This window comes from Misgurnus anguillicaudatus, chromosome 12, assembly GCF_027580225.2.
Source record: "Misgurnus anguillicaudatus chromosome 12, ASM2758022v2, whole genome shotgun sequence".
In the NCBI taxonomy this organism is placed as follows: Eukaryota; Metazoa; Chordata; class Actinopteri; order Cypriniformes; family Cobitidae; genus Misgurnus; species Misgurnus anguillicaudatus.
The window spans coordinates 32,006,348-32,022,035 of record NC_073348.2 but is presented as its reverse complement, the minus strand read 5'-3'; the positions used below and the strand labels follow the sequence as shown (position 1 = coordinate 32,022,035).

Sequence of the window (15,688 nt, the reverse complement as noted above, 5' to 3'; positions counted from 1 at the left end):
AAATAAATAAAACTGTATTAGATAAATTGTATGATGCCAGGGGCCAGCAATAAGCCACATGGTTATGGAAAAACATTCCAGGAGTTGCAATCCAGCATCCATGCAAGTGCCAATATTAACATGCATTCCATTGGAACGTCCAAGATGTATTGAATAAAGAAAGAGCAATAAAGAAAACCACCAGACTTATTATGTTAAACATTTCTAGCATTAGGGATATGATGTGTGAGGCTGCCCTCTAGAGGTCAGTATGGTCAATTTCATGGGTAAGACAAAGTTCACTTCATTTTAGATAGTACACTATATGGCACCAAGTACTATACTGTCAAATATTATACCAGAGATGTAAAGTAATATATAAAGAAACAAACAAAAAAATATGTCACTTAGTGGGTGTGCCTTGTTTTGCAGGAAAGAAAGTATTTTTGACTGTTTTTATGTAAAAAAAACCTGGAAATTGAGAGAGAGAGAGGGAAGGAAAGACAGAGAGAGATGAAAAGAATGAACAATGCAGTGTTGCTACGGTTATATCACTTATTTTGCAGCTCTTACAGCCCTGTTAATAATTCATAACAAGAGCATTGAAAATATCCACGCTAAAAGCTGCACAGATGAGATGATTTTTAGTTAGAAGGACAGAATAGGTAGTGTTAGTTTGTTAGTTTACAGTGTTATTTTGCCAGAAGCTAAATGGTTTGGGTTAATGTCTCTAGTGCCCCGCAGTCAAACCTCTCTGCGACATCAACTGTAATTCTATAAACCTCTGCTTATTTCAGATGTGTGCTTAGCCGTGTGTTTTATGGCGTATAATGTAGGAAATCCTACTGTAGACGCATTCAATTTTACAATTTTAGATCTTTATGAACGATTTGCAATTTTGGTACGAAATATGTAAATCAATTTAAACTGAAAGGCACACCTAAGCTCGCAAAGCACACATAAGCATTTCTTTTATATACAATCATGTACTGTATAGTGTGGTTTCCAGCTGTACTACTGTAATCCCTCTTCATTGAATATCACAGGATACGGGACACAATTACAACAGCACACAATCTATGATAAACACACCCACACACTGATAAACAAACCTTGTGGGTATGAAAGCCAGGTGAGTGTCACCTTAAACCCAACAAACAAACTAGCTGTGCTAAAGGCAGACAAATGCAAGTTATTCAAGGTTTTAGATAAGGATATCATGTAAGATAGCTCTTACCAGTAATATGATTTTTAAGGCATTTTAGTCCAACATATGGTAAAAGTCTGCACACATGGTTTCTGAAACCGAATATAAATATTTACACACCCCTAAGCAAACAGACAAGCATCACAACAATGCAACCAAAACAGGCTTTTGTTTGACTACAAGTGAAAATGGGCATATTCAAACAAATACGTATCTGCAAACATGAAGTCACGCTTATTTGTTAAAGCATATAGAAATGATGATCAAAGTTTTGGCCAGCTGGATTATAGTGAAAAGGGGAAAATCAAGTGTACCTCTGCCCTGTGTACTGCCCCACCACGTGTATAACACATAAAGATCAGATTTGCTCTATAAGACAAATTTCTATAAGTCTAAAATGTATGCATCTTTAAAATGAGTTTAGGAAATGAAGATGTACCACTGCTCAATACAAATAAAGCAGGTAAAATAAACATCTGTGTAAATTGATGTATTAATTACAGTATGTCACACATACTGCTTGTCAATCATTTATTACAATAGCAGTGACGATGATAATGTATTTAATAATATAGGTGCTACACAAAAATACACTCAATAGAAGTTCGTGTCTAGACAGTAACTTAAACACAACTTGAAATATCTGCCACAAATACAATCTTAGATAAAAAAGAAGAATGCCACTATTGCCATAAAGGACAACAAATCATATCATGTAAAATAAAAACTATTGGCGCAAACTTGACGATGATGCTCTTTAACGTGCCGTGTCACAAAATCAGTATTTTGTATCTAGACAGCATTGTAGCAGCATTTATAGGAATGTGAATCTGAGTCTATAAATGTATACACCTTTGTGATACCCATTAATGCTGTTAAGATACAACAAACAGGTAATTTATGGCTTACGATGTACCACCAATGGAGTAACATTGTTTCCATAATCAAATGAGAAACACCATTCTCTATCACAGAGCATATTTCTTCAGATATGTAACTTCGAGCGTCGATGTCAACCATTTAGACGCCTTAAAATATCTCTTCTATCGATAAGGGACCATCTAAAGCCGAAATCTGTTGTATTTTGTGTGTGTTATCACAGGCTATACAAACACAATCTGTGTTGATAGTCTGGCCCTCCTCACAAAGCTTCACCGTTAATTTAAAAAACGGCTTAGCGAACAAAACCGCGCGGGCATGAAAGAGGATTACATTTTACATCGTAAAAAACAATACCATACCTTGCGTATTTATCTCTTCAGTAGTTTATATCTTAATTTCTTCATCCAAACGCCGTCGGTGAATTGTGGTATTTTCACTTCATCGGTCTCGTGTCTTCGCTCATCGACATCCAGAAAGACAACCGCTGAGGATGGTGCGGCTCCACCCTTAGCGACCAATCACAGCGAAGATATTTACCAGACGAGAGAAAAAGAGATCGCTGATTGGCTGCGGCTCATGTCTGTCTGTTCCCCTCCATCCATTGGGTTCTGTAGCGCTTGTAAGGATGCTGCTGAATACTGACAGGTGCACAGTAGCAAACAACCGAGACAAAGGCGACAAATGTATCGTGTTTAATGGATTTTTCCTTTAAAACACACTAGCTCATCAAACACTCTGACTCTTCAAATAGGATTCCCCAATCCGGTCTTAAATGTTACTAAAACTAACTTACATCAGTAGCCTGTATTTTATCGTGTGGTACAAATTAAAGCTGACGTAACGTTACATTTGTCTTTGGGTAATGCTAAATATTGTTTATCTAGCATACAATGCGCTACATTTCTTACCTTTAAGTTAATATACACCATATTGTCTAAAGCACATAATATGATACACATAACCCTCAAGGAAAAACACACTAACACATAAATGTGAGCTAACTTATGGGATACGTGGTCGTTTATGATCAATTATAAACTATGTCCAATGATACCCATGGATGGCTATAATTCCAAGGCAATAACTTGACACATCCTATGAAGTACATATTTATGCTTGACTTTTGAGTTTATATTTTTTAGATTGAACTTATAAATACATACGTACATAAATACAAAAATAAAATGCTTTTGCATTGCTGTAAAAAATGACAAACAACAAACAAACAATTAAAAACATTGTAGTTGTATCTCATACAATTAAATGTAAATGATATGCACCTCTTTATCTTGATAGCATGCTTCTGTTTTTTCTGTTTTTAAGAGGATTGTCAATAACATCCAACTATTAAATGAGAATGTCAGTACCAAAGCCCAAAAGAGAGTCATCATGGGCAATTTATTTGTTGATTTAAAAACATACCTAGACATTATGAGATCCCGTTACTGTGTATTTTTGTGATAAATACTAAAAATGACAGGGCTAGGATAAAATCCCTTTGCTGTACATTGCAAAACTCAATAAAAAATAAATGTCTTTTCTTTTATAAACAACGCTCTTTTAATTCTTTTGATCCCTCACAGATTTGCGCTACAGTACTGTGAGTGTTGTGCCTTGTTTTTGTAGCCGTTGCTTTTCTTCTTCAAACTTTTGAGATGAAGAACAAGCCCAACTCCATGCCTATGGACCAGACATGATGTATGGGGGGGGGTTGCTGGAGGGGTCCAAAAGTTCAAGTGATTCATATGTCATATGTCTAAAAGGAGCAGCATTCCATATTGGAACCCAAATGTAGGGGGCTGCAGAGCATCCTTCTCAGTTTTTTTCCAGGAAAGCCACCATCCACTGTTCCGAATGAAAATAATGATTATGACCGGCCTACACTATGATGCTCGAGCATTAGCTCGTTCACCCGTACTGGTTATCCATATCTGCCAAAGACGGTCGTGGCATGGTAATTTTTGCTGGGTATTCTGGATTACGAGATGTCTCCATGTAGATAGTGGAGCTGGTGAGGCTCTTCCGGTCCTTCTTAGATGCAGAACGACGCTGCCACTGGCAAAGTAGAACCTCCACCTGCTCTCTGAAGAAACTGGTGGTCAGGGTGTAAAGGATGGGGTTCAGGGCACTGTTGATAGGCAGAATAAAGATCACCACCCATGAGTTTATTGTTCCTGCATAAATAAAAAAAGCATTGATGAAGACAGAAGAACCTTTTTCCTGGCAGTAAAATAAAACCTGTCCATTGTATCTAGACATTCATTTGTAAATGGTGTAGGCACACAGTGCAAGCATTTTTGGGAATCTGAGTCTGAGTTAATAAATCTACATTAGCATTTGATCCCCATAGATACAATAGGTAGGTTAATGAGTTCAATGTAGAACCATCAGGTTTTTTTTTACCATAAACACATTCTCCATTACTTGTGCATTGTTTATTCAGATTTGTAAACCTGAATATCAACCATTAGATACCATAAAATATATTTAAACAACTATACAGGTGCTGTTCATAAAATTAGAATATCATCAAAAAGTTTTTTTTTACTAATTCCATTAAAAAAAGCGAAATTTGTATATTATATTCATTCACCACACACAGACGGACGCATTTCAAATGTTTATTTCTTTTAACTTTGATAACTATAGTTGAAAACTAAGAAAAAATCCCAAATTTAGTATCTCAGGAAATTTGAATATAGAGGATATGCATTGATGTCACTTTTCCATGTGACCAAGCTGAAACTCGCCCCCGTCGAGTGGCAAACCTTCAACAAAATGACTGGCTTTCATAGCGGCTGCAGCGCAAATGCTAGTAAAACTGACTATTATCAGCTTAAATTGGATTTAGTTGGTTTTGATAGCAGAGGTGGACAATACTTAGTTACATTAGTTACATTTTCAAAGCATCTGACTGTGCTTTATTAGGATGTTTGTATTGGGAACATTTTTACTTCACTACATTCTAAAGCATAGAATCATACTGTGTATGCATATTAAAATGTATTTAATACCTAATTACATTTAAATTGTGCACTTTTACTTGAGTAAAAGTATGTTAATGTACTTAAATATTAAATGTAAAAAAAGGTATTATTTATGAAATGTAATAGAGTAAAAATTATGATAATACGTTTGGAATGTATGTTTTCCAAAGAAAAACACGGATAAAATACAAATACTTGAAAAAATACATTTAAGTAGAAAGTAAAACCTCTGCTTGATAGTGACCCTAGCAAGTTGTCAACCAACCTGTGGTCTGTGGACGTTGGAATGAACGACTAATTTACTTTAATTTAATTTATAATTTAAATTCGGTGTTTTTGGCAGTCTGTAAAACGATCTTGTTAATCTGTTAGTACAGTCTATCGCACAACAGCCTTTTCCCATTTCGACGGGTTTTTACTGTGTTTTCGCCGATGTCAAATGCTGCCGCTCTGTCTTTTGCGACTCAGTGGGCAAACCGCAGTCCCTCTCGCCGACAGTGCATACCCTCTATTGTGAAAAGGTTCAATATTGAAAACACCAGGTGCCATGCTCTAATCAGCTAATTAACTCAAAACACCTGCAAAGGCCTTTAAATGTCCTCTCAGTCTAGTTCTGTAGGCTACAATCATGGGGAAGACTGCTGACATGACAATTGTCCAAAAGATGACCATTGACACCTTGCACAATGAGGGCAAGACACAAAAGGTCATTGCAAAAGAAGCTGGCTGCGTCCAAGCACATTAATAGAGAGGCAAAGGGAAGGAAAAGATGTGGTGGGGAGGATTGTGAAACAAAACCTATTCAAAACTGTGGGGAAGATTCACAAAAAGTGGACTGCAGCTTCAAGAACCACTACGCACAGACATATGCAAGACATGGGTTTCAGCCGTCGCATTCTTTGTGTCAAGCCATTCTTGACTTGAGCAACAGACAGCATCTCGCCTGGGCTAAAGATTTTCTTTGGAGGAAGAGAATCCACGTTGCTTGAGGCCCAGTGTAAAGTTGCCACATCCTTTCTTTGTATTGGTCTTAAGTAATATTCTAATTTTCTGAGATACTGAATTTGGAATTTTCCTTAGTTGTCAGTTATAATCATCAAAATTAAAAGAAATAAACATTTGAAATGTATCAGTCTGTGTGTAATGAATGAATATAATATACAAGTTTCACTTTATTAATGAAATTAGTAAAATAAATCTACTTTTTAATGATATTCTAATTATATGACCAGCACCTGTATATACTCATTAAATGTATACCTTGTAATGCAATGTAAGTTGCTTTAGATAAAATTGTATCCAATGTAAATGTATATGAAGCCAAAACCTGTTGTGTTTTGTTTGCATTTTCACAAGCTATATGGAGCTTAAATACTACAAAAGCTTTCCAATTTGCAATAGGTTAATAAAACATAAGCATTAAGCAACAGCAGCACTATATAGAGGCTCATGCAGACAATTTATAAGCCTTTTTACACTGTATAAACTAAAAGATTGACAAATGAAAATTGTTAACCATTATGCCATAAATACAGTATAACGCAAATATATAAAACAAAATTATTTAGAAAAACAGATCTGCAGACAAACATGCATACCTGGAATCTCAACTTTTAGCAGTGAGAGTGTTTTCACCAAAAATATGGGTATCCAGCAGAGAGCGTCAGAGAACACAATAAAGAAAAAGCGGTTGGCCACGGCCACGTCTTTGTGCAGCCGGCTGCGCACATCTGTGGCATTGATGCCTGTTTTATAAATGGAACAGAACATGCTGGAATAGGAAACTACAATCACCAAGAATGCCACCAGATTAAGACCTGTGAATACATAATGACACATATTTCAGGATAAGCATTAAAAAGATTAAACGCTGTAAGTGTTACATCAGATTTCTATTACAGTGTACTAAATGCATTTTGTATTATTATTAAACTATGTCAATAAGACAAACAATAATGAATTCAATAAAACACGTTATTAATGGGTAAAAAGACTGTAATTTATCAAACCCAGAAATATCCCCGTGGAGTATGCTTTGGCTGTGGGTTTTTCCAGCCTATCAGAGTGCAGAGGGAAACAAACTCCATTTCGCCCGTAATAGTTCCCAAAGAGGTCTTCATTTAGCAAGGGTACAGCTGCTATCACAAATCCCAGAATCCAGATGAAGGCCAGGACCAGCCCTGTTTGTAGTTTTCCGGGCCTCAGATGGATAAATGGGAAAACGATGACTAGGAATTTTTCTAGTGTTAGGTAGGTAAGAAGGAGGACTGATACTTCAGAGGAAAGCATAGCAAGAAAGCCAATGGTTCGACATTCTACGCTGTCCATCCAGATCAGAGCGTTGCGGTTGTATTCGCCCCGAAATTTCACATCAAACACTCCGAGGAAGAACAGATAGACTCCCATCAGACAGTCTGCAACTGAAAAACATTCAACAAAGCAAAATCATCAAAACATGTGATAACAATGATGTGATACAATGTTTAATATGGATGAAAGTAATTTTTTCTCTGGCAGGAGGAACATTTTAGATTTTTAAAGTATTACTTTGAACACTTAATCCGTATTGGAGAGAAAGATACAAAGTCTTTCTTGTAAAACTAACAAATGTAAAACTCACTCTCAATAAAAAAGACTGTACAAAAGCTGCCAATGGGGCGGTACCTTTTTAAAAAGTACACTTTTGTACCTAAAAGCTGAATATTGGCACAGGTACATACAGTACACTCTGTGTTATATTCAACCCAGCGTTGGGTCAAAAAGGGATGGAATTCAACCCAAGCTGAGATGTTTCAACCCAAAATGCTTGGTTGTTTAACCCATGGTCAAATATAAACATTTTCTGGGTTAACCTCCTAAGAATCGAGTTTTAGTTTGTCTTTTTTTCAGATTTCTTCCAGCTATTTTGGGGTTAGGAAAAACCAATAAATATAATAACCAAATATTTTTAATTGAACATGAAGCAGTGTAATTGTCCACGTTTGTGTACAACAGGTTCCAGTTACACAGAATTAAGTATTATGGTGCAAATAACAAAACAAATTTATGTCCACAGGTTAATTTAACCCAAGTGCTGGGCTCGTCCCATTTTGACCCAAAGTTGGGTTGAAAATAACCCAGGATTTTTTGGGGTGTAGCCTACTGCTACAGTACCTCAAAGGTACATATCTGAACCAAAATGGTACATATTAGGACCTTTAAAAACACACCGACCTAGTAAATACCTTTGTACCTTTTATCTAAATTAAAGTGCCTTATATATTTCACTATAAAAGACCTTTTTAATTAACGCAGTAACAACTTTTGTACCTTTTTTTCTGAGATGGTATAAAACTAAATTAAAGTGGCTCATCTACTTAAAAAAACAGTGACATTGAACAAAAACATTACAGAGAAGGCAACGTTGTAAATGTCCGTACTGTACGGCAGGATAGCTGTTCCTGATTTTTATAGCAGGTTGAAACATGTTGCTCATTATTATATCCTCAGTTCCCAATTAACTTGATATAAAATGATAGTGACTACCTGAACTACATCAATTTTGTTTTTCATGTTAATTTTGACAGCAAATATTCAGCTCCTTATTACCAACATAAAAACGAGGACACGGTTTATCCAGAAGTGTCTGGTGTGTGAAATTGCTTGCCAGTTTGTTTTAGGCATTTTTTTTTGACACTGGTGATGTGAAATATCTGACAGCTGTTTATTTTGTTGTTTTCCAAATAGTCCGAGTGAAACTCGAGAGTTCTCCATCTGTCACAAAGGCTTATGAGACAAGGGAATTTGTTTCTGGAAAAAATATATAAACATATGATTCTTCCTAAGGTTTAATCAAATGTATTGAGGTCATACTCTTGTTTCAGCACTGCACAATATCTGGACACCGGAAAATTTGGACATCGGAGCAACATCTTCGTGGAACATCATGGACATTCGTGAAAGTTCAGCCAAAGACACCGAAATGTGAGATCGGTTGATAACAGAAATCTTGATCGCAGTCTGACATTTAAAGAGATTTTAACCGAGCAGTGCAGCTCAACATTTAACAGTATTTTTCCAACTACTAAGAAAGCCAATTTATAAATACAATGAAATACATAGACACAAATATGTAAAGCATTGGTGCCGGGGGCCCCAGTTTTATAATATTTTATAAAATACATATATCAGGGTTCCCACACCTTGGTTATCTTCAAATTCAAGGACCTTTCAAGGACCCTCCAGGTCCAATACCCTCAAACTCAAGGACAAAATATGGGGACACATTTCAAGTGAGAGCAAGGCTACATGGTGTTACCTTTTTAAGATACATTTTACAGTTCCCTTTCGAGGGAACTCGCGCTGCGTCACTGCGGAGACATTTTGGGGACGCCTCCAGGGGTAAGTACATCTGAATGTGTATCAAATTCAACCAATGGTGAGGCTTAATGACAAAGACAGGGTGACGCGGGAGCCAGGAAGTATATCGCTATCTGAAATATTGCCAAAGACGGCATTACAGGGACGCAGGATTATGGCAAAGGAGACGCAGCGTCTCGTTCCCTTCTCAGGGAACAACAGTTACAAATGTAACCCAAGACGTTTTCATGTGTCAAACACAACTATGCAAAAAAGCATTTTGGTATGAATCAACATTCGCATACAGAAGATTTAAGCATTTAAAGCAAACAATTTAGCGCATACAGAAGATTTAAGCATTTAAAGCAAACAATTTAGCACGAGAGCTTAAAAGTCTAGAATTTTTATGATATTATCCCACACTACACAGGGAATAATATGGATTTTTTATTTTAGAAAACTTCTTGCATAAAATAGATTTGTTTTGAACCACTGATCTTCACACAAGACTTCGCCAACATACACATTTTTGTCTCGCCAGACAAGATACAGTTTTCCATTTCTAAGTAATATATTACTTTGTTTTTGCCACAACAAAATAATTTGATAAATATGAAATTAAGGTAGTTTTTCAACAAAATTTTAATAAAAAAAAAAAATGGTAAGGCCAAAGATTGTGTTAGAGACAAAAATTTAAAATTATTGGATATGTTATCCTGCAAGGTTAAAATGAAAATAAAAGAAACGGGCCTCAAATCACATTTTTAGCAAATGTTAACTCTGAAAAAAGTTGCTTAAATTGCCCACGGGTTTGTTTGTGAACGGGCGACACTTTTTTATGTAGTAAAAACCTGACATCAGCCATCTATCCATCCGCTCATCTTGATGTCCAGATGAAAATACATCTGTGATAAATTTACTGAAGTATTAGTAGATGTGTTTATTGTTCAGTACATCAGGAAGTAATAGAGCTGTGGAACAGCTTGTAACTTTCTCCATTAAATAAATTAAACAAAACAAAAAATATGAAAAATATAATAATATTCATATTTTAAAAAACTGCTACACTACTAATAGGATTATAGATATACACACAGGAACTAACAATCAATCACACACACGCGCACACACACACACAAAAAGAAAGATATACACAGACACGAAAGCTAAACAGCTAAACCATAACAGGTCGTATTGTCCATTTTTATTATGCAGATAAATTCCCCCACCTATTGATATTCTTTGCTTTTTTGGCTAATACCTCCATTCATGAAGGCAATAACAATACTGTGTATTTCTCTCCAGGAAAATCCTTGTTTTGTTCCTGCTGCAGCACGTCTGGCCAAACTTTTTTGGAGCAATTTCCATTTCGACCATATGGACTTTTTATGAGAGTGTTACTGATATATGACAGTCTTATTTGAGTGTTTTCATCTGTGTGTGGGTTTGTTAGCGGTTAACTTACAACACAGGACTTTGATGCAGGCCGCATGCAGGTTGTTCTCTGCTCTAATGAACGAGCGCATGCCGATAACGAAGATATTCCCGAAACAGGTGATGAATGCCATCACCCACACGGACACCCGCAGTACCAGGCTGGCTAGCAGGTCTTCCACAGAGGAAATTCCATCCGTGTTAGGTTTACATTTCCGAACATGTGGCGCATAGGAACAGTACTGAAAATCCTTAAAGTATCTAAAAGGCAAAAATGCAACAGATTACCACCTAGAAAAATGCACTGTTTATAACCAGAACACACAATGAAAGTACATACATGTGTGACAGGTTCCCCATTGGAAGAAACATCTTGGTCTGAATGTCTGGTATTTCAATGCCCTCCAGACTTCTGTTAAATACGAATGGATGTTATATATCATACGACACCTACTAAAACATCCTTAAGAGACATTCTTGAAAGGGTAGGTAATGAAGTTAGTACTCACAGGGACTCAAGCTGGACCAGGTGAACGAAATGACTGGCGTGAATGTGAAGTGATGGATTGTGAGAGATGTTCCTGCAAACATAAGAAGAAACAATTCGTCCGGAAATTAAATTTTGTCAACATTTATCCACAATCATGTTATACTAAATCCCAGTGTGGTACATTTTTCCAGTGGAACACAGAGTCTGTTACGCATTCTCCCAATTCAAAAGCAATTCATAAGGGATTTTTGAGCTTGACAGCCCCTGAGCTGCATAACAATTCTTAAAAATTACTACTTTGTGTGCCACTGAAAAATTATAGCACACAGATTCTGGAACACAAGTAAATAATAACAGCTAATCTAATGTTTTTGCATGAACTACATTGCTAAAAGACCAGGTTGGCTGTGCATCCCCAAATGTTGTGATTAGGGTGCTGATGTCACTACCGAGGGGCAACCTTACGATCTCTCTGATGAAGCCAACACAGACGTGACCTTAACTGCAATTCATCGACGGGCAGCTAAAGTCAATTCCCATTTTCTCACATTTTTCAATTTTTTTAGCATGATACAAGCACTGGGGACCCAGTTATACTGTAGCACTTCATCATGGTAAACGTCAGTGTGAGAACTGACATTGACGAGCAGAGCTTTCACCCGAAGTTGAATATTTTTCAGCGCTGAGCGCGGAAAAACCGCAGAGGGCCGGTTTTCAGCACAGAAGAAAACCGCTAGCCGCTGGCTTATTTGAAAAACGATGAGCTTCCATTGGAAACAATTGAAAAGATGCGCCGCCGTGGGCGTAAAAGCTTTGGTGTGCATGCCCCGTAAGGGCGTGGCCACTTAAGTGATAGGTGGATTGCCACTTTTGTCCGCAGAACTCCACCCACATTCCGCCTATTTGGCCATTTTCGGCATGCGCAGTGCCTCGACCGGCTTCGCCCACTTTTGACATAAAAAACTCTTCAGAAATCTACGGTTGACGTCATAGACACCACGTCCAAGCTTTATACAGTCTATGGTCTAGAGGCACAATATGTAGATGCCGTCATACAAAAACAAAATCCCTGCTTGATGACATATGAAGGAGCATGGAATGATGGTCTTTACCTTCACTGCCGATTGGAAATCAGGCCGACGAGATAGCCATAAGTTTGGCTAGACAATAGCATCTGCTTCTGCATTTGGAGCTGCGCAGATCGATCGATGTATGAAAACAAGAGCTACTTGATTTTGGATCACTCTCGAAAAACTTTGATGTCATACGCAGATCAGTCTGCACAGCACTGCATGAAGTTAAACACATCTATGATTTCTACCACATTAAAGGCGGAAACCGGGGATAACATGGACACAACACCCTTGACAGGCGACCCTACGGACAGGGGCGGAACCCTGTGGACTCAAACATTGCTGAAAACATCTGGGATGTTGTAAGTATACATGTTCAAGATATTTAAATTCTGACTTTTTCCATGTTTAAGTGCTATAATCGAGTCTCCAATGCTTTTATCAACCTTGAAAATGTGTAAAAGAACAACGCAGTAACTTAGTTTTGGAAAACCATTCTCTGTAAAGATGTGAAAAAATTGTTCATTGAAATTTGGCTCCCTTTTGTGATGTCAGAAGGGGATAGTACCGCCCCTTAATCTGCACTATCCAACCACTGCACTGCCATTTAGTGCAGAGATCAGCTCATTTGCATTTAAAAGGACACACCCAAAAATGGCACATTTTTGCTCACACCTACAAAGTGGCAATTTTAACTTCACATACATACTCTGGGGACACCAAAGATTGATTTGACATCTTAAAAAGTCTTGTGAAATGACCCCTTTAACACTGTGCTAGTAGTTTTTGGATATTTTAACACAAAAATCTTACATATTGTGCCCTTTTATTGCTAACAACAACGGCTCTGTTGGTCCAGCATCACCCAGCAAACAACACTGCAATTGATACTGGTCTTTTAGCAGGATATGTTCCTTTAAAAAAGATATTTTAAAGTATTTTAAGATACAATGTGTCAATCATTGTGCTGTTTGTTGTGTTACAGTATGTGCATTTAAGGTGGATTCAAATGTTTTGAAATGAACTGAGTAACTGATATTAGCATAACTCACAGTTTAAACAGAGATTTTAAGCTCTTGAAAGTGTTTCTGGGAAGATCGGAGATTCTGTTGCAAGACAAATCTCTACAAAACAGGAAGGATGAAATTAATAACGCAATCAGATGAGTGTAATGAAAGAGCATACAAAGACCGTTTTAGCATCCAAATGATGATGTAACCCAAGAACACAAACATGGTTATTATTTTCAAATAACAAGATCATTAATGCATTGTTCAGATTTTGTGCTGGGTTACTTACAGTTCAACCAAAGATCCGAGAGAATGAAACATGTTTTCTGGAAGAGCCTTGATTTTATTGTCATGCAGTGATCTGTGGAAAAAAACCAGAGGACAAAGCAAATATCACTCGTGTGCTGTTCTGCGGAAAGCCTCAAAAACAGCCACCGTGGCACGAAATAACCAGATAATATCTAAATCCTACCATGTTTGCTGTATTTACTAGCTTATTTTTTGGCAAGGACAAGCTGACCCCATCTACAGAGACACCCATCCCTCCCTCTGAGCCTGATTGAAGATATGTCTGACACCTCCCCACATCTCTACAGCAGTGAATAACAGTGAACTAATAGAGTCCAGAGAAAGCGTTTGGACGGGCATTTTTGACGTCAGTCAGTCCACATAAGGCAGGAATGACATGAACAAAATCATTTTGTCACTACAGTGTCGCTGTGAGACGCTCTGATGTCATTTTCAGCCATAGGAGGCTGAACAAAGAATAATTAGTTTACTTATTTTTTTACATGTTAGTTAGCATTATTTACATACTTGCTATTTCATGAAATATTTAGTGCTTCATTACTGTTTACTTTTTAAATTAAAGACGTGGTTCAATGTTATTTCATGCATTCTGACTTATTAACACAGTTATAGAGTTGTTTCCTCATGCTCAACGTAGTGTCAAAAAAGCAGTTTGACGTGTTACAGAGTATCTCTGTGCCGAATGCACTTTGCCAAAGTTCGTACAAGTTTCGGAAAGATTTTTTTCGATTACGGGTCCAGCTGACATTTCAGGGGTTTCTATATGTATCACTTCTTTTTATGGGCACTTCCACCGGAAAACCCCTCCCACACGTCAATCAGCGGGAGATGGTAGAACTTACAAACATCACATCACGCGACAGCTTTGTTTAATTTAACTCAACAATGGCTCAAAAGAAGAAGTGTGTTTTTGGATGTAAGGAAAAGAAAGCCAGCATTATGAAAACAATGGATATGGTTTATTATCCGGGTGAAGAGTTTTGAGTGTGTGTTTGATGCGCTGGATTTCCCAACCGGGTCATGAGTTGCATTGCGGTAAGTAATCCTTCTGTCTTATGTTGGAAATAGGCCCGTGCATATTATATAAACGACACGAACATGTAGTGAATCATAAGTTAAACAGTGTTGTATAGTGTTGCATGACTCGTACTCGCTCCTCCCGCGGTAGTAACTCCTCCTTCAATTTTTCGTACATTATCGGAAATAATCAGTAATGCTAATGTTTCTTTTATAAATCTGATTAAACTAAAGACTGTTTGGAGATATAAAGGATGTAATACTACTCTAAAGGTACTCCAGATTAACATCAGAAATGCAGAAACAGCTTGTGTTACGTGAGCTTTAAGCTAAATACAGGTTACATTGTCGACAACAGGGGCATGTTGTCACAAAATCTAATACAGGTGTGTGTTTAGTGAACCGCATCCGATTTTCCAGGCCATATCTTTCGAAATTGCTTTTTTGTAGCCAATTCTTTAGTGCTTGTCCCTCTGACTTTCAAAAGTAAATTGGAGTAAAAAATATACACTGAAGTCAAAATGTGACAACTAGCCCCGGTCTCCAATCTGTCTGCTTTCATTCTCTACAAGCATACTGATAATAAACACACACATACAGATACACAGACACCCAGATGACTAAATACAAATAAACATTTTCCTTTAGAGATTAAAAAAAATCTTATGAAAGATCCAAAATCACCATCTGCACAACATTTCAAGACATTGACTATTAAATCAACTCCACCATGTTGCCATTTTAAAACACAATGCTGGCAGCGTCGTATCCATGACCGTACAATATACAAACCTAATCAGATTTAACAGTGGATTGCGGCAGAGGATGAATACAAGCAACAACAAAAAAAAAAAACTTACAGCACAGTGAGCGTGGTACACGTCGTCAGAGTGGAATAATTCAGCAAATCAACGTGGTTCTCTGCAAAATCCCTGTAAGGAGGCCCAGGCCAAAAAAGCCAA

General features: G+C 37.2%; 2 protein-coding genes across 7 annotated transcripts in view; both read right to left on the bottom strand.

The window, feature by feature from the left end:
- fryb (furry homolog b (Drosophila)) overlaps positions 1 to 2,586 on the bottom strand; it is a 63,199-nt gene extending 60,613 nt beyond the window's left edge. The window contains exon 1 of the mRNA XM_055208131.2: positions 2,428 to 2,586. The gene's annotated coding sequence lies outside the window, so the exon portion shown is untranslated. The remainder of the gene's footprint in view (positions 1 to 2,427) is intronic.
- Positions 2,587 to 2,748: 162 nt separating this feature from the next.
- rxfp2a (relaxin family peptide receptor 2a) overlaps positions 2,749 to 15,688 on the bottom strand; it is a 102,049-nt gene continuing 89,109 nt past the window's right edge. For 4 of the 6 annotated variants that reach the window (XM_073874396.1, XM_073874397.1, XM_073874395.1 and 1 more), the window contains 9 exons: positions 15,587 to 15,658; positions 13,690 to 13,761; positions 13,443 to 13,514; positions 11,337 to 11,408; positions 11,168 to 11,239; positions 10,859 to 11,088; positions 7,065 to 7,475; positions 6,654 to 6,872; positions 2,750 to 4,242 (listed from right to left, as the gene is read on the bottom strand). In XM_073874396.1, coding sequence (XP_073730497.1) covers positions 3,977 to 4,242; positions 6,654 to 6,872; positions 7,065 to 7,475; positions 10,859 to 11,088; positions 11,168 to 11,239; positions 11,337 to 11,408; positions 13,443 to 13,514; positions 13,690 to 13,761; positions 15,587 to 15,658 — 1,486 coding nt within the window. In that variant the 3' untranslated portion in view covers positions 2,750 to 3,976. Of the gene's footprint in view, positions 4,243 to 6,653; positions 6,873 to 7,064; positions 7,476 to 10,858; positions 11,089 to 11,167; positions 11,240 to 11,336; positions 11,409 to 13,442; positions 13,515 to 13,689; positions 13,762 to 15,586; positions 15,659 to 15,688 lie in introns of all 6 variants that reach the window. The other 2 variants (XM_073874394.1, XM_055208140.2) reach the window with 2 other exon arrangements.